Genomic DNA, 21,386 nt, shown 5'->3' with positions numbered 1-21,386 from the left:
CGTTTCTAAACCTGTGCATCCGAGGGTCACTAATATACTTATATAGACGAACAACGTTTCAGTCGTTTCACGTGAAGTGTTGTACGCGCAGAACGTATATATATATATATAGGTGGGCACCTATAACACATAATGTATATATATATATATATATACATAATTAATTTGTTTGTAAGTTTGTAATGAAGATGTATTCGATAATGAAGATATCAAATGCAGTAAATGTAAAATGTTTTTTCATTTTGCATGCGCCGGTTTTAGAGAAGTCAATTTCAGGAAAATGAGTGCTTCAAACAAAATGAAATGGTTTTGTGTAAATTGTAAAGATTTTAATTCTGAATCAGGTGCTGTAGTAAATCAAGTAAAAAACTGTTCACATTCTGATAAAATATTATCGGATCTGAAAGATTCGGTTAACTTCTTGAGTGAGAAATTTGACGATTTTAAATCGCAATTGAGTGATATTATCAAGTCGATTAATGATGTTAGATTAGAAAATAAACAGCTAAAAGAACAAAATCAAAAGTTAATAAATGAAATGAGTGTGGTCAATAAAAAAATTAATTTTGTGGAACAAAAAATATTTGAAAATCATATTGAAATAGTCGGTGTTCCAGAACAAGAAAATGAAGATTGTTGCAAAATAGTTGAAGAAATGTCATTGGCATTAGGAGAAGCTGTATCAGTTACATCTGCATATCGCTACCGGTCCAAAGTGCCAAATAAAATTGGAAAAATTGTTGCTGTCTTAAGCAGCTATAAAAATAAAAAATCGTTGATGGAGATGTCAAGAAAGAAAAAACTTAAAGCAAAAAATGTCAATGCAAACTGGAATGATGAAGGTATATACATAAACAACTATTTAACACAAGCAAATAATAATTTATTTTACAAAACTAGATTGTTTGCAAAGGCTCATAATTATAAATATGTGTGGTTCAGAGATAGTAAATTATTCTTAAGAAAAGATGAAAATAATAAAGTCATTCTCATAGTAGACGAAAATAGTTTAAAAATATTATACAATAATTGATCTCTGTACCTTTAAATTGTATTCATTTTTTTTTTGTTAGATAATGCATGTTGTAGATACTGTTGAAAAAAACCTGTTATATAATACTAATTATTTTCTTACAATATCTGAATTTATGAAAAAATATAATATTTGTAATAATCTATCAATTACAATAATATGTGTTAATATTAGGAGCATAAATGCTAATTTAGATGAGTTACTACTATTTTTGCAAAATGATTCAGATTTCCATTTAGACGTAATTGTGTTAACGGAAACCTGGCACGATCCTAAAAATTGTATTTATTCTTTACCTGGGTATAAAACATTATACTCTACCACGAAAAGAAACCAGAATGATGGCATAATTGTCTTTGCAAAACAACATTTAGATATTGATTTTCATGAATTCAATTTTTGTGAAGCAAATATTATTAAGTTAATTATCAATAATATTGTTGTACCGTTAAATCTAATATGTATATACAGGTCACCCTCGGATATAATTAATGAATTTTTGACTCGTTTAGAAGCTATATTAATGTCAGATAAAGACATTGTTGATAGCACTATGACTATCTTATTAGGTGATATTAACATAAATATAATAGGTAATGATAATGTTGAGAATAATTACCTTGACTTATTATCATCTAATGGTTTTAGTTCTCTTATTAACGTATATACGAGAATTCCTGCAGGTATTAGTAAAAACTCTTGTATCGATCATATATTTGTCAAATCAAATAAAAAAAAAAAATGCCTTGATAACATTGAAGCTGGTGTACTTCAAACCGTTTTTTCAGATCATTATTCTACCATTATATCTATTCCAAATGTAATTAAAGAGAAAAATAAATCAACCACATTTGAGTTTATTAATTTTAAAAAGCTAATTGATACTTTTAATAATGTTAAATGGACGGATTTATATAGTATTTGTGATGTAAATGAGGCAATGGATTTAGTATATACACGTATTTTTGATGCTATAAATATTTCAAAGAGTCTTAGAAAACTTAATTCTAAAACTAATCGTTTAAAAAATTGGATGACATCAGGTTTGTTATGCTCGGTGCGTAAAAAACAAGAATTATCTTTAAAAACAAAAAAACATCCAAACAATATTAAATTAATTCAGTACTTTAAAAAGTACAGAAATAAACTAAACTATGTTATTAAAATGGCAAAAATAAATTATTACAATGACCAATTTCAGCGTGTTTCTGGAGACCCTAAAAACACATGGAAATTAATAAAAAATCTAACTAATAAACCAAATACTGATAATGATATCATAAAACGCCTTAACTATAACGGGAACATTATTGATGCACAAAAAGAACCTTTAACTGCGTCCAATCATTTAAATATGTTTTTTTCCACTATTGGACAAAATCTAGCAAATAAAATAGATAAATGTTTTGATGAAGTTTCTGATGAGCGTACACCAGTGATCAATTTCAACAATTTTTTCTCGGTAAAAATACACTCGATGGAAATCATGAATATAATAAATCATTTTAAAGACGATGTGGCCTGTGGTTTTGATAAAATTAATGTCAAAATTTTAAAAAACTTAGCACCGTATATAATAAATCCTTTAACACACATATTCAATTTAAGTCTGAGACTGGGTATTTTTCCAGATAAATTAAAAGTAGCAATAATTAAACCTCTACATAAAGGTGGTGATAAAGAAAATATGAACAATTACCGACCAATCTCTATGTTGAGTAGTTTTTCAAAAATTTTTGAAAAAATTATCAAAGCTCGTTTGATAGATTATCTGGAAAATAACAGTCTTCTTTCTAAAAATCAATATGGATTCAGACCTAGGAGAAGTACCGAAGATGCTTTATATGCTGTCACAACATTTATTTCTAAAGCACTCGATAAAGGTGATAAAGCATTAGGTATATTTCTAGATTTAGCGAAAGCTTTCGATACTGTAGATCATAGTTTATTAATTAAAGTTTTCAGTAGTTATGGTATAAATGGTATTTGTTTAAACTGGTTCAAAAGCTATCTAAATAAGAGGAAACAAATTACAAATATGAATGGAGTTTTGGGACAGGTAAATGAAGTTATGTATGGTGTACCTCAAGGTAGTATTCTAGGTCCAATTTTGTTTATTATGTACATTAATAGTCTATGTGATATGAGAGTTGATGGAAAAATAGTTGTATATGCGGATGATACATGTCTGTTATTATCAAGTAGTAATTGGGAAACTCTTAGACAAAAAACGGAATTAAATTTCAAGAAAATAATAAAGTGGTTAAATATTAAAAAACTTTCTTTAAATTTCAACAAAACAATGTTCATGGTTTTTTCAATAAATTATACTTTACCACCGTTTGAAGAAATTACTTTACATGACTGTTCAATTGTATCAAACTGTAACTGCCCGAAAATCAATATAGTAAAAAGAATTAAATATTTAGGACTAATATTCGATTGTAACCTCAAATGGAATATTCACATCAATAGTTTAATAGTAAAATTGCGATCGTTAATGTTCAAATTTCATATATTAAAACATATAACATCATCTCATACATTGAGAATAGTTTATCTTTCTCTATACCAATCTATATTGCAATATGGCATGGTAATTTGGGGAGGTGCATCCATAAATGTTCTTAAGCCATTAAGGGTTCAGCAAAATAGTTTAATTCGTATATGTCTGAAAAAGGACAATCTTATTGGGTCTACCTCGTTAAACTATATAGAGTTTAATGTGCTTCCGCTTGAATTACTTTACAAAAAATCCGCAATCATGTTTGTACATAAAAAATCAGACTTTTTCTTTATTAAACAGAATGACAAGCCTTTGGGGGAAGATAGACTATGTAATATTAAAGTCTTATTTACTAATACGAGTTTTGGTCAAAAATTTATTAATTATATGGGTCCTGTCATTTTTAACGCCTTGCCAATTGATGTGAAAAAAAATATTTTTAATGATCAAATTAACATAAAAAAATGTATAAACAACATTTTATCTAGTGAACTAAGGAAATGTCTATTATAAGAAAATTGTATATTTTAGTATCTCTTAATTATTTTAATTATTTTACAATGTAGGTTATTTATTTGTTAAATTAAGTAATTAATTAAATCATATATATATGTACGGTTACTCCCTACACCACCACAAGCCTAGCTTAAAGGTGTAGGTAATTTTTATTATTTTCTTTAAATACTTTGTTTGTATTGTGTTTTCAAATAATAAAAAAAAAAAAAAAAAAAAAAAAAAAAAAAAAAAAAAAAAAAAAAAAAATATATTGTATACGTATACACGGTATGAGCAAAGTTTTCGGGTAAACCCTTTACAAAGTTTATAGATCAATACTGTAGGTATACAATATACATACGACTGCATACGGTGTACTAGATAATATATACATATGTATATGTGTGTGTGAAATCACAGTAGTCTTTGTAAAGTTTGCTAAAATACACAGTTAATCTGATATGATATAATGATAAATATATATATATATATATAATATAATGTATATTGTGTACAAATGCGCGCGTTCATTAGTGTGTGTATATATATATATATGTATATGTATAGGTGTGTACGTGTGTAAACCGTAATGTATTACCTCTGGCCCCGGTGGCGGGCTGCTCGATATATAATATTCTTACCCCGAATGCGGCGAGCTCTACCAAGTATGGCGTGTGTCATGACGCATCGTATATATAATGTATGTTAATATTATATATATTATATGCATGTATATATAACATATAATACCCGCTATGTATGTATGTATGTATATGTATAATATCCTACATAGATAACAACGTTCTAATATATACACGGGTGTAAGTTGAATTAGTTGCCAGCTGTAATACACGGTGTTCCGATAAAATGCCGCCATTCAACTATGACGCGATCGTTCAATCATATTTTATACCAAAATATGTGTATACACGCGTGGCGATATGAATGCCCCAAACTATTGAATATGTATAGTGCCCCCACGTGTTACGGGTAAATTGGATAATCACGGGCGATGTATACTGCAGATATGTGTATGTGTGTGTGTGTGTATTACAGTATATAAATATACTATGCATATGTTTGTAATATTTATAAAATGTATGTATACATTTGTATTTGAATCAGGTCAAGTATATAATTATTATACATGATATTATAATATACGTGTGCCTTAACACACTAGGTCGGTTGATTTGTGTTGCGGTATATACAGTGTGATTCACAAATGATACACATCGGTATTTTATCATTTAATAATGCATTTATTCAAATTCTAATTTTATAAATGTTACGTATACCGTATATTATACTTAAAGACCATATAAAATACTGTATTCAGTTACTTATATTTTTGTGATACCGTCTAAGGAGTATATCATTATTTTGTCAATACAAACTTCCGTATTTCAAAGCATTTTCAAAAGTGAATCAACCTTTTTTACTTTAATCTGTTGAGGACATGATTTTTTTTGGATATCAATTTAAATAAAAATTTGAATGAGATGTTTAAGTTTTTAAACAGTTTACCTATGTATCAACTGCTAAGCATGTATATAATAGTATTTAATAATGCGACTGTAGAATACTAAATTATAATATTAATATTAATTCAACTAATTTCCATATCACCTACCTAATGTCTATTATCCTCAACACCTATAATAAAAGCATATTAAACTTAAAAACTTCTCATTTGAATTTTTTGTTTCATGTACACGGGAATTTAAAAAAAACGAAAATAAATTATATTAATTTATAATAATTTATATTAAAAAGAGTTATTCTTATTTCAAAAAAAAAAGTTTGTGTGGACACAAAAAAATCCTAAAATTACATAAAACCTCAAAGTGTACATTTTTATATAATTTTAATAAATTCATTACTAACGAAAGAAATTGGGGGAGCATACACTTGATGAATCACCGCGCATATTAATATCATATGCTCGTGCCTTGTAGTTAAGTCTAGGAAGTAGGTATAGTATATTATTATCCATATGGATAGTAAATCTGAAGTCGAATATTTCTAATGGTGATTTGAACGTCTGAAGGTCCGAAATGACGATATCGATATTGCCGACAATAAAAATGACTACTATTCAAGTATACAATATTTCCATGGTATGATATATTATTGTTGTCGAAAAATTCCTTATTATCGCACCACCATATTATGATATAATATATCCATCTTAAACGTCGGAAATTCGGAAAAAAAAACTAGTAAAAACGTCTAAAAGCAACTGCTGCAGACGTACGTCGCGCGAGCGATATAGCAACCGACTGATGCAATACATATATATATACATATATATGATTCTGCAAAATCACCGTTTCGCTGCAGCATCCGCCCTATATATATATATATATATATTACCGACTCACACACTAAACGTTTACGTGAAATCAATATAGGCACTTGTTTCGTAAACCGTAATAATGTCGTTTAACGGATAGAGTTCGAAGTCGTTAGTATATACAGACATAAAATAAAAAGCTTCGCTCGTATGTATGTATATGCTCGTATATATATATATATATATATAGGTACACTCTACACACGTACTGTGGTGTGTGTGTGTGTAGAGTCGGAGCGGAGGAAATAAACGAACACTGCTCTTAGGCTGTATATTCCGTACAATATGAGGGGGTGGGATACACGGACAGTGAGATATATGTGCGCGTATATGTGCATATATATATATACGGTCGTTATTGGGGGCGCAGGTTACATTCGGTCGTCGTCGAGAATATAATATATTCGATTATATGTACACCGATATATATAACCACACACGCTGTTGACGGGGCGGCGGCGGTGGTGGTGGTGGTGGTTGAAGAGCAAACAAATCAACGTCAAAATTGTTTTAGAATTTACCGTGACCGGAGCGGACCAAGAGATTTTCGCTCTAACTCGAGTCCGGGCACGACGAATCCATCACACACGCACGCACTGTTGTATATACATAATACACCAAATACGATTACGATAATATCGTATTATATGTTGTGTTATATAGGACTGCTGTATAATATACGCGGGTTTGTTTGTCTTCACATCGTCGTCGTCGTCGTCGTCGTCGTCAGTGAATATGTAATGGCCTTTCGAGCGCGGGCGAGTCCCTTTGACGTCACGTGTGTCTAGATCATTGTAAACACGCAGGCGGTATAAACGCGCGCACACATATGTACACACGAGAGACTTGAAATATGACAAAAACGTTTGCCGAGGGTCAATTGTGTGGGATTTTTTTATTTATTTATTTTTAATCATACCCACTTTGCATTTCAGCGTATAATAATAATAATAATAATAATATTAATATGATATGAATAACAAAATCCATTTTGCAGGCCATCGCGGCGAATAAAAAGTATGATATACAACACACACACACATATATATATATATATAGATAGCTACGATAAACAACTGCTGGCGGGCGCGGTACACTCGCGATTGACATGACCGCCAAAGCCGCCCTTTTGCAAATTAATTCTTCTAAATTCGATTGCGAAGCGCGCGTATATATAATATGAGTGTGTATAGGCGTATACTCGGGGCCGGCGATCAATTTAATATTATTATTATTATTATTATTATTGTAATATAGTCGGTGTGCGCAATAATACGCGCGCGTCGTGTGACGGCAGCCCGCAAATGGATGAAATGAAAAAAAAAAACCATCTCTGTCGAATATTTTTTTTAAATATTTATTATTATTATAACTGCCACCACTGGCGTATATATCATAAAATATATTATTATACACATACGAGTGTGCGGTTTTTTTCTCTCCGCGGTGCACGATTTGGGGAGGTTATATCACGCGGTGGTGTACCTATAATGTGTGTATATATAATATATATTATACATAAATAAATAGCCGTTTAAGTCCTGCGTGAATAATGGACGATGTGTGTGTGTGTGTGTGTTTAGTGTTTACTGCTGTCCGCGAATTATAATCGCAATAAAAATCGAGATATACGATTATGCGCGTTTGCGTGTTCAATAGCTGTTATATTCCCCGTGCTATAATTCCATTGTGTGCGTATGTGTGTATGTGTATAATAGTTGTACAACGGCGTTGCGCTGCAGATGGCCCCCCCCACACCCCCTAGCTGCAGTAAATACCCACCCACGGGGCGAATATTATTATTATATTAAATATATTATGCGTCGATTTCGGTTGTACGTACACAACATTATATATTATTATTATACATAGAAACTCGCGCGGCCAAGGTGCGACTCGTGTGGGGTCACTGCTGTTAATGGATCCGATCTATACGATTCCGCGATGTATATAATATACGTGTATAATGTGTGCCGTAGTCGTGCTCCGCGTCCCCGCTGTTATCGATCGTCGTCGTCGTCGTCGTCGCGCGAACACACAATATCGTATTATAATATTATCATATTATTATTATATGTGGATACGCGTGATAGCTGCTGCTGGTAAGTAGGTAGACAGTTATGTGCACATCGTATATTATAAGCAGCAGCAGCAGCAGCAGCAGCAGTTATCGATGTGGTTTTCGAATCGTAAATACGAACAACGGCACAACCCTCTTCCCCTTATACGACGTATTGACCACAGTCGTCTGTTGGTAAACGATCTATCACTGCGATGCGATCATAATACATAACAATATAATAATAATAAAAATATTATAAATGTGTACTCGCGACAAGTCACTCCTCGGCCAATCCCTCTCTCCTAGTCCTTCTCGCGATCCGTATATAGTATACCTATACGTGTTTATTTGTGCGATTCTTGTATACGAGGTTACCCACGTCGAAATGCCGTGATCGTTCTAGGTTTTCTGTGATTTATTACGTAAAAGCTAGTTATGAATGATTAAAAACCGTTTCGATGGAATTCGGTGGCTATATACGCACTCTAATATATTATATTGTCTCGATGACTTGATTTATAAATGACTTTTAAACGCGGTTTTATCGCGTGTTACAGAATTATATTGGTATAGCGGGTATATATAACACCTACGTGAAAGTCGTTACAACTTACAATATACGCAAGTACAGACATCGACAAAATGCACGTTTTTGTATGTCGATGAATTTGTAATATACATATAATTATTATGCATATAGGTGATATACGCAAATCGGATTTTTGTCGTCAATAAATCACCAATAATTTCTCGATGTTATCGTATTTATACACTATAAATGATATATAACTACATGATATACTTACCTATATGCAAGGCCAACACAATGCGATAGCAAAATAGGCCACTGCCTGGGGCGGCATTAGTTTAGGGACGGAAAACATAAAACATGAAATACGAAAAAATATGTAATAATATCTCGTTTACCGATGACGCACCGTCCAACGCTTAGTATTTTAGTTAGTTAGAATTATAGTAGCAACATATGAATTATAAAAACCCAAAAATACGTCCCACTGCAAGAAGTGTTACAGTTTATTATAAATAATGACAGTTTTGTACCAAACGTATATCTGTTGCACTTTGTATTATTTTAACAACGCGTCTATATCGCTCGCCTCAGACGAACGGAACTTTTTAAAAATTAAAAATAATTAAAAACTGTTTAAGGTCTTCTATGAACCGAGAAAGATTAAGTGATCTCGCTATATAATTCCGATTAAAAAAAAAATGACGCAAAATCTTAAGTTCAAAATTGTACCTATTGATTGTTTTTGCATAATACAAATAAAAGGCTCGAAAATAAATTTAATTTAATGTATTTTTTATTTTAAAATTATATTTTTTCAATATTCAATTTAATACTTATTGTTAATGTGTGATGCTGTTTAATTATTCTCTAATGATTTGTTCTATTTTCATAACATTTATTTTAATTTTTAGTATTTTTATTTTTTATATTTTGTAAAGAAAAACGAGGTCATTCAAAACTTTTTTTTTGAAATAAAAACGATAGTGTACCGTTAAAAAACTAATGCTTTTATTTTATATATCCCCCTTTTATATATTCCCCAAAAACTAACAATTGAATAGGGGCAGCGAAAATTAGACTTGCAAAAAATCTAAGGCTGGCCCTGCCTATATACATATGTACGTGTATAATAATATATAAGTGTAAACGAATTCTTAATATACTTATATATATACACAGTGCACAATTGGATTTCGATCGCGATGGGTGAACATCTTATATTATGTATATTAACGTGACTATACAGATGAGTGTTATAAGTAAGTAGGTACACATTGCACTCAATATATCATGTCGACGCGACTGCAGCAACATCGGCAACGGAGACGTGAATAACAGGATTAGCCTCGACGCGCATATGTGACATTACGAATATATAGACGAACAGCCGAATACATTTTGGTTCAGCAATAACACGGACTGTACATACAAAGGTGTCGACTGTAAAAATAAATCCAAACGTATATGGCTGCGAAATAACAATACAATAATAATGTATATATAAAAAAATATAATAATAAACGAAAACACAATGTATACTTGTAGAGAAGCTTATAATATACGTACCCGGTGCAGAGGGTGACAGCAGTTGTACAATACGAATATTATTATGCGTGTTTATATATATATATATATATAAATCGTATAGGTCGGTGGTATAAGTACCTTCGCGGTCGTCGAGAGGATATAAGATGAATGAAAATAGTAGAATTTTTTTTTATTATCGTTATCACAATATAAAATATTATATATTTATATATACACACCCATTCGGAGATGAGGTAGGTATGAAGCGCGTATACACGGGAAGAATGTGATTTAAAGATGACAAAGTTTCAAACATAATACTCTATGCGTATTTCAGTCCACCGCATGTATCGTAACAATAATACTAATAATAATAATATATGGTATTTATGCGGGGGCGCATCGATAGATAAAAAAAAAAAAAAAATGGAAAAAAGAATGATGACAATCTGGTGACTGCGGTGGTGGCCTCTATTCAGTCGAACGGCTCTATAATATAATATAATATAATATTATTATATTATATATAGGTTATTGTCGAGTCGAAGAGTCAATGACAAATGATAACGTTCGCGATACCCGTACGGCCGCGTATGTGTATATACGTATATAATGTAGTTATCGTTTTATTCCCGAAAATAGGACCACTTTTTACGAGTGTCTTGGCAGGTTTATGAGCCAACGTGAATTATATTAATATATCATTTTTTTTTAAAATTTTATTTGACTATATTATACATATACCTGAGGTTCCTGCGAGGATACGAATCATATATTTTATTGTTTGCTGAACATTCATTTCGCGCTTGTCACATTTAATATATTATCATATACGTATATATATATATATATATAGTTTATTCAATAAACCGTGCCTGTATATATTATAATTATTAAGTATTTATTGCACGCACGGTACGCGCGCGTTAAATAAAAATATATGCGTTTCACGTCGGTTTCCCGACTTTCGAGCTCAAAACTACTGCGAAGAATAAGCGCAGCGACCGACGAATTTAGCGAAAACCTGTAAACTGCAATTTGAACGGGCCGACCCGAAAATATTAAAACCTCACGCCTATAATACTCGTCATCAGGTCATCATTAAACGGCGACCGGCCACAAACCTCGTAATCGGTACGGACTGTATATGCGATCGTTGCCACACAGATATTTCGTCTCACTCGACTTCGTTGTGTGCTATATGAATTAGAAAAATAGAATTTCCTAAAACTACTGGACCGCGTTCCCGTCGCCATATAAATGGTTTGATTAAACGTTTTCGACGATAAAACTATGTACTCTACATCCACGTCCACACGCGTTTCCGCTCAAAACGAACGTGACACACACGACAACGCGTACACCGCGCGTATACATAGCACACGAGTTTATCGAGGGACAAAAGTATATTGTGTCCTATACAGTATAATTAAATGCAGCGGCTGCGGAATATATATCTATATGGTATATTATACACGCGCACATGTAATTCACGGGATTGTGTTGAATTCGTGTTCCGTATATTATGGTATACAGCCTATATATTATGTAGGTATATATAGTGTGTGTGGAAACTGCACTTGATCATCGCAGGAACTGTGTTTTGTTGTGCCTGAAAAATTACTTTCGACAATAAAGCCCTTTTCTCTCATGATTAATTCAATTACTTGTTCCGACAACGTAGCAGTTATGTTACCTACACGGCAACGTGTTGTCGAACATAAAGGGCCCCTTTTCGCCGAATAATATTAATTAATCTTCGTATACATGTACACGAATTGGTCAGCGAATTCGGCACGTAATATATGTATATATATATATGATATTATTATATAGGTATGATGAATGTTGCAGCCGAACAGAGTTGCGTGTACACGAAAAACTGATAATATATATATGCACGTAGAGCTATACGTATATAGTATGGAAAAACGCGTTAAACACGAATTATTACAATATAATATAATATGTCGTAGTCAGAAAGTCGACTTGCAAATGATCGAAAATCAAAAAGAACGCATTGGCACCAGGCGTGAACGCAGGAAAAAATGTTGTGTGTGTGTGGGGGGGGGGGTTAAAAAGATGTTCATAAAAAATATCATACTATCCATTTATTGTAGGTCAGGTAATTTATTTTTTGTTTCTGATATTTAGGCGGGGGCTTAAACACCCCCCCCCACCATGCATTCGCGTCCGATTGGCGCAGATTATTTGTATTTTCATGTACACAACCGTGAACGAATGACGTAAAATCGGCTGTATCGTGTCTGCAGTGTATATATTCGTAAAATATTAACCTAGATATTTGTAACACGGGGAACGTCACGAATGCAAACAGGGTGGTATCCGTTTCCGCCGAAACAGCGGAAATCTAACCTTTGGTGTAAACTTTTACGCACTATACCACAATATTTATGGTATTCGTGTAATATATATATCGTTCGTTTGCAATTATATATATATATATATATATATAATACACGCGTATAATATTAGGTATAACAATATATAAATCTCGCGATTCTTGGAATACAGCGCAATATAATATTGTGTTATCGCAGCGTTCGTATCGTTAGAAGTGCGTTTGGTGGGGTTGACGCTTTACCCTCTCACAGCTTATGATTTAGCCCCAAATGCACGGGCAATATAATACACCGTACACGGTAGAAAATACATTTATGCTGTTTATATATTATTATGAAATAGTCTTAACGTCTGTTGACTACGCGTTAGGTACATTATGATTGTAAGTTGTACCAACGGCAAGGCCGATGATCCGCCGGATGGTCGCTCTTACGCTAATACACGAGCGGATAATACGTGATGTATTGTTTACGTATATCATCGTATCGTTCGCGATTTACACTTTGCTGTTGCACAGCGAAAACAGCACAAATAATTATTGTTTCGTGTAGGACTACGCCGGTCTGTAGACCGGAAATCGATCATTGATAATGATATACTAAAGCGTATATAGTATACTATCTGCACGTTTTCATATTTCCCACGTAGTAAGTTCGACTTTTTCGAGAATCGATAAGAACAGCGATGAGCAGGTAATAAATATATGTACGGTGTATATTATATAGTGTACTCGGGTTTTCAACAACGTCGCCATCACGAGCATTGTACCGAATGGTTTTTCGATGCCGAAATGATTTATAGTCGCTGTCGCGAGCACCGGCACAGTGGCACGCACCCAACTTCTGCAGCAGTCTTCGTTTTTTTTTCCTTTCTCATTTTTTTCAAGAAATATTTTGAACGCGATCGAGTTGATTATCGTATAGAGTAATCAATCGAAAACACAGATCGATTCTAATCGATTCGAACCAAAGAATCCGTATGTTATAACCATTACTACTACTACTACTACTACTACAACTACTGGAATCGCGTAATAATATATTATTATGATGCCCACCGAAGAAACAATAAATTTAAGTCGAAAACCATCATTATTTGTACAAGCCGTGAACCATATATAATACGCAATAACGTGTATTATGATGCTGGTCCCCTCTTCTATATTATATATTACTTACTACACGAGATTCCGAAATGATCACCGGCGTTCTTATACGTACGTATATATATGTGTGTATATATCCAACTGTCACCTCCCGCGATGATCTATATATATATATATTATATATCTGTACGGAATTCTTTGCAGTCCGGAGAACACGCGGACGATTTGATGTATGTGCCGTTCGGTGGCGCAGGTATACGCGGTAAGCGCAAATCGTGGTGGGGGGCGAGGGGTGAGATTCAGACAATAATAATATATATATAAGCATATATTGTCCTAATGTTCTCGCCGGCGAGGGGTCTCCTGCCGATATTGAAGCAAATATCGGGAATATTTGTCCAACCGGGTGCGCGGAATTCGTTTAATAAATAATATTATATATTTATGATAAACATACCTATACAGCCAAAAACAATATTAAAGTCACACGCGCTGCGAAAAGAAACCTTATTATTATTATTTATTATTATTGTTATTATTATTATTATTACTATTATTCTACCGTATGTCGGTGATGTCGATAAGATTAGTTATGTAGACTTATGCTCTTATATTATTATATCGTAGTATATACCTGTATATTATACTTGTCGGTCACAAATGGATAAGGATAACTACCATAATTATTATTGTACGCACCGTAATGACGCTTATAATCTCGATATATTTTTTATTTGTATACACAGAAAACTAATACGTCTTGCATACAGAAAAAAAAATATCATTGAAAATTTAAAAAAAAAAAAATGTCTGAGAACTCGAGCCAAATGTTTGGCATTCCATGACGACACGTCTTATATTGCAGGTTGGGTATTATATTATGAAGGATATGGGTTGCCAATAATTTTACGAGTTAATTTTTTCTCTCGTATTTTTTTCCATATTAATCACTATAAATGAATAGTTTCTATACAACTATTTTGCTTGTGTATGTAGTTATTTTTTTGCAAATCAACAAAATCCCTTTAATTTATATCAAAACAATAAATAATGGCTGCAAGAGTAAATAATAATAATTTTGATGTAAAATCGGTATTCAATCATTATTTACAATTATTATACTGATCTTATTGTTGATTGATGATAGATTTGAAACGATTATGCTCAACACAAATTGTGTTTATTTATTGGTCAAACCATAAATAAATATAGTCGCAACTATGCTGCAACTTGCCTAATGGGTTCGATTTTGATGTTTAATCATATTCGACAATATAATAACGATATGCATGTATTTTCTTAATTATAACATATAATTGTATATACATAACTACATAAGCAATATATAATATAATCATAAATACATTTTGCAAAAAAAAAAAAAAAACACTAGTCATCTGCAAAAATGGTTTCAGGCGCTTTAACACTCCACTTCCTTATTATGAGGCTATTTTATAATAATATGTACACGTTCAATATTTGAATAGCATCTTATAGGACGTATCATAATATACACATATAATTTACTTATGTGTTTACCTTCGATGAATATACTCACGATTATTACTTGACAACAATAATGCGGCATGTATTATATTGTGTACACACGTGCAGTTCTTAGGATTTGTGTATAGTATATATAATAAGTAAGTATATTAATTAACGAGTGCATAAGTGAGCGGTCTGTGCATGGAGCAATGATTTTTTTATTTTACGAACAATCGAGAGTTTCTTAAGTCCTAACTGCGTTATCATGCACGTCCCCGTTGCACACGGTACCTATAACATCTTTATTTAGAACGCTAACCGTTGACCCCCATAAAGAAATCGTTGCATTAGACTTTAATATATAAACATTATACGTTTGTACTATGTATATAAATATTGTATAGGTACTTACACCACACAGGCACATACATATTATGTGGTGTGCTCTTCTGCGGTCCGTATGATGCGATTTCGTTTGACGTATAATAATGTTATTGCACATAGACGATGCTAAAAATTATAATTATATGATTAAAATTCGTACAAATGGCACATTAGACATATATTATTGTACGTTAAAAATGTGAACGATGTCAATCGTTTTAAATGATGCCCATCATTACATTATAGGTACTCTCGCACATATAATAAACGGACACACACACACACACACACACACATACGCAGACCGGTTGCAGTGAGTTCACGGAGGTCTTTCGACGAATATTATATAGGCGTATAATATGTATACGCAATGAAAACCAATACGCGCACACACATGCACAAACACATCACTCGCGAGCTTATGTGGAAGCGATAGGAAAAAAGAAAAAAAAAAGAGAAAACTGTAAATCATATTTTTTTGCCTCGTTTTGGCGTTTATATATGTATATAAAAGTGGAAAAAAAAAATCATATCATTGGTATAATATATAATATAATTGAACTCCTCACACCTTCGGCGTTTGGTCGAAGAGGATAAAAATAATATAATTACGCAATTATTTGCGGCGTCTTTTTGCCGCCGCCGTCGCCGCCGCCATCATTGCAGCGCGCACGCACGTATATGCCGCAGCCGCCGCCGGCTTTCACAAAGTTTTTAATCGGTGAAATATGCCCGAGACAATTTCATATAAAAAAATATATTATACATCAGGCGGGCATATATTTATATATATATATATGTGAGTGTGTGTATATACAATTTTTTTTTACACCGTTGTCGTTTTTATGCGTGCGTGGTCTGTATTACAGTGCATCGTGTATATATACGGTCATAAATCGTTGTCATACGAAAATGTCCTAGAAAACGACGGCCTGCGCAGCGTTGTGTACGTAATATACGCGCTGCTGCTGCTGCAAGAGCCGGCCAAGGTCCGAAACCGATTTCCCGCCACCGGGGATGGGCAAAACGTGTTCTCGCAGGAGGGAAAAAATAATATAATAGTGAAAAAAATGGCTCTAACTTTAGAAAAAAAAAAAAAAAATGAAAAAGAAAAGCCGACAGGTGTGGGCATATATATATATATACCACTGTATGTATTCCGTTCCGCAGTGCGGCGCACGCGGGTTAAAAGTCAAACGAGTATTACACGATATGCTATGCGTTTCATTTTAAATTGTCGTATTTATATACGCGCGCGTGTGTCTGTTTATCGTCCGTGTGTGTGTGTGTGTGTGTGTGTGTGTGTGTGTGTGTTTAGATCATTATGTAGCCATGTTTTATATATTATATATTTGATAAAAAAAAATAATAATAATAATAATATAAAAATCGTATATCTAGTCGGTTGCGGTTGATTTATATGTCACGGGAGGTTGGTAACCTGCAGCGGTGTCGTGGTATATTATTTTAAATGTAATAATATTAAATATAATATATATATATATAGCGAATCATTCGAAAGCACATTAATATGTAGGACCCTGCGTGGTCCGCGAGTGGCACGACGTGGACTGCAGAGGAAAACCAATTGGCGATATCAGAAGTCGAACACGGCTTATCGCTGGTACTCGATCGCCGAAATCGACGCAATTTTAGAAACGAATCAGAGCGAAAACAACTTATTGAGGAATACAATTATTTAAAAACCACTCGCGGCGTCACAAACTCGAAGTCGTAGTGAAACGTTTAAGTGGTGTTCGCGACAAAAAAAAAAATATGTTTATCAAACTTGAAGAACTTCATTTTGCAACGTATCTTTAAAATCATTAAAATTGACATTTATATAATGAGGTGTTGCAGGCGGCGAATTCGTATCCTTTAATATTATTATACCTATATAATATGCCTATGGCAGAGAAATTAAGTAAAAAAAGTAAATGATATTGTTGCTGTTCGATTTCCATACCTATATTAGATTTTATAATTTTTGTGCATTTATAATATTATTCGGTTAGGTTATACTTTGATTGTATACACGTGTTCAAATCAGTTTAGATATCGACACAAAGTATATAGTATATAACTCAAATTCTGATTAGACCCATAAATTATAAATCGGTTAAGCTGCGAGTAAAAAATACACGAACAACATGTGTTAAATTATCTAAATGTTTAATTAAGAAATATCATTTCGATAGTATAAATACTTAAGTACTTATAAGTTATACAAATGTAAATATATATATGTGTGTTCAGAATGCAATAAAAATAACCTAAAGTTTTTTCCAAAGACATAAATCACATTTAATGACTGAGAATTGCAGTTTTTTATTTTCTAATTGCGTTATTAACGCGCGATGATAATAATAAACGATATATATTGCGTTATCGCCTATCTGGTACGTACACGCGTACTGTTTGTGTTACTTCTTATTAATAACGCGATTTTGGCTAGGCGCCTGTCCGAATTTCACGCACATTTAGGTATATATATATATATATATATAATATTATAATGAGTGCTGCAGTGATATGAACCCGCGATATGCCTACTACACCGCATCTATATAGTACACACTGCCCGGCGGTTAAAGGAATAACACGCAAACTGCTGATTCGGCGAATAATAATTATTGTTTGCTCATATTTCACTTCGCCGTGTCCTACAGCCAATGACGCGTGTACAGTACAGGACGAAGTACTTGCACCAGTGTAACGGCGCCGTCGCAGAATGCAATACCTACCTGGCGAGGACGCGCAAAGGCCTCGGTAACAAAATGCCACTTAACTAAGAGGTCATGTTTATATGATGATGTATACGTGTTTAGATCTCAACGATGGATTTGTGTTAATATTATGCGCATAAATTATGCTTCGTTTCGCGATACTGACGAATTTCGACAATCTCGTAGTAGTCAAGTTTACCGGGCGCGAAAATGATGTCCAGTGACTTTTCACGACACTTCCTGCCCCGCTGCGGCTAAAATTATAGTTCGGAATTATTCGAATCGCTCGCTGCAGAAATGACTCTCGACCTATACCTATCGCATACAACCGAATCGCTTCGTAAAACCGCGTTCGACTAAAAAATGTACTTCTTTTAATTCGATCATTTACTCAAAGGCACTTTACACGCGTATGCTGCAGCTATTGGCGCGGTGAGAAAAAGCGTCGCGTTGGATTTTGGCCAGCCGCCGTATATACTTACACAGTCGATGACGCAACAAAAAACCGATTTAATTATACGCGTATAATATTATGTTATTATTATATCGTTTGCACACCGGTGCGCGGGCGTGAGGTAGGTATGTATATATTGTATACCGTGTAATACGCACTATATATTATTATTATTGTTATTATGGCTGAAATAATTGTAACACGCTCGTTCGCCAGCTATGCGAGCCGAACATTATACGATATATTATATAAATAACGCGAAACCTATTCCGTCCGCGGCGACAAATATCAGCTATTCGGTCAACCGGACACTATACCTATGCGGTATATTATAATGTTTTCTCACAATATGTTTAATGTTTGTTATTAAATACCTGTACGCGTACGTATACTGTATGAATTCACCGTCCGATAGATACGTATCGTGCGCAAAGCGTACAGGTATAATATACGAGGTATATACGCGTTTATAACCGGGGTATACCAGTTTTTTTTTTTCGACCATTTTGCGACGGTATTTGATAATGTGTAACGCTGCACAATATTTTAATATAAAATACATTTTCCATATGTACAGTCGTACAGACATCTACTGAATTGATATTCGTTCCGAACACGCGACGCGTTAACGTAAACCTATTGGCTTTTATGTGTATTTTATACGACAAACCGTTTTGGTTGCATTATTTAGAAGAAATTATGATTAAAATACAACTTAAAAACCGCGTCCAAAACGTTAGGTTTTTTTTTTATCGAATCCAAACGAAAACTAATCACTTAACCACGCGTACACCAACAGGCAAGAAGTTTTATCCACGAACTCTATATGCGGCTTATAATACACAATACACAATATTTTAACAAATGTACCAATTACGTACATTGGTAAAATGTAACCCAATTTTTTATAGTTTTTATAAAAATATATTTACGAATACCCATTACGGGTAAAAAGTATAATTTAAAAAGTCATAATTGATGAGCATTAATTATTTTGAATATAAAAACCATAATAAGATATCAATTTAAATAATAAAAGTAGGCGGTTTTATATGTGTGGGGGAGAGAGAGGGTTGATTATAACGCACTTGGATTTTTAAAGTCAATAACAAAAAATGTAAACCAGTAACAACTATCCGATTTTCTAAACGTTGTATATGAATTAGGGAGTGTTCCGATGGAGGCTCATATGTCCCATTATTCGTGCATAGACAATAATGATAATGGTATGATAATGTACCGTAATAAAAAGGATTAGCGGACACTATATTATAATACCAGCAGATGTGTCGATGAAATGAAAAATATAAAACAAGAAGCACACGCATTGGCAAATATAGCACTGCTGCAGACGGTTACGACCTTTAAAAAAATGTACTAATAACATATGGTATAATAACATATATAATAATATGTGCAGTATTCGGGTATAAAATATTACATTTCTGGTATATTATAATAATCACATATCACTATAATATAATAATATACATTATTGTTTGACTATAAACGTATAATATTACACTTATATATATATATGGAAAGCTATATTTCTATCACCCCATTGGAACGTCGCGTATCTATTTTTGGGACTATATATTATCATTATAGTTTATTAAAAACAACACAGAAACTATACTTGTTCGATTATTCATTCTGCTGTATAATAAAGTGTAACTCGTAATATTGACTAACTGCAGTTACCTTTGTGTAAAATTGATATTCAATGATAAATTTTTGCATACGAAAAATGATTCTGCAGTAATGGTTCCAAGTGGAATCGGCATCGAGCACGCATGATTAATATATGGATCACCCTAATACTATATTATATTATATTGATAGGAGTTTTACTATGATTTGTGTTTCTTTAACTATAATTATTTCTTTATAACTAAAGACACTTTTTGTGGTATTAAAAACAGTGCTTTGATCTCATCAGCTTTGAGGGTGATTTTTGGTAGTAAATCAGATCTGAATGAATACATAAAAAAATCAAAATATCAATAAATTTCAATGTCAAAGAAAAACAATTAAGGGAGAACATGCTCGGTGAAGTAACCCCTGAAAGTTATACCGCCTATAATAATCCAAAACATCATTGTGATATTATCTCGTGGTAAGTGGTGTTAAACGTGATTGTTGACATTTAATTTACGATTTTAAAATAAATATAATATATATATATTATATTCGTATGTTTTATGCGTATGTGTATAGAATCAAATGGAACATTATTATATCGCCGATAAACAAAATCCGTCAGTTCACTAAGTCAACACATTTTGAAAGCAAACGTACGACGGAACAAAAAAATATCTTCAACCCGCGATACTTAACGCGTGTTATATATT

General features: G+C 32.9%; 1 protein-coding gene across 1 annotated transcript; it reads left to right on the top strand.

The window, feature by feature from the left end:
- Positions 1–280: 280 nt before the first annotated feature.
- On the top strand, positions 281–20,290 carry LOC132919116 (uncharacterized). The gene is made up of 6 exons (XM_060980463.1): positions 281–425; positions 606–842; positions 1,228–1,333; positions 1,505–1,694; positions 2,235–3,237; positions 20,199–20,290. The coding sequence occupies exons 1-6, from the start codon at positions 281–283 to the stop codon at positions 20,288–20,290; spliced, it is 1,773 nt and encodes a 590-aa protein (XP_060836446.1).
- The last annotated feature ends 1,096 nt before the right edge of the window (positions 20,291–21,386 follow it).

The sequence above is a fragment of the Rhopalosiphum padi genome, chromosome 2 (assembly GCF_020882245.1).
Source record: "Rhopalosiphum padi isolate XX-2018 chromosome 2, ASM2088224v1, whole genome shotgun sequence".
NCBI lineage: Eukaryota > Metazoa > Arthropoda > Insecta > Hemiptera > Aphididae > Rhopalosiphum > Rhopalosiphum padi.
The sequence above is the reverse complement of the archived record's forward strand: the minus strand, read 5'-3'. Positions and strand labels throughout refer to the sequence as shown.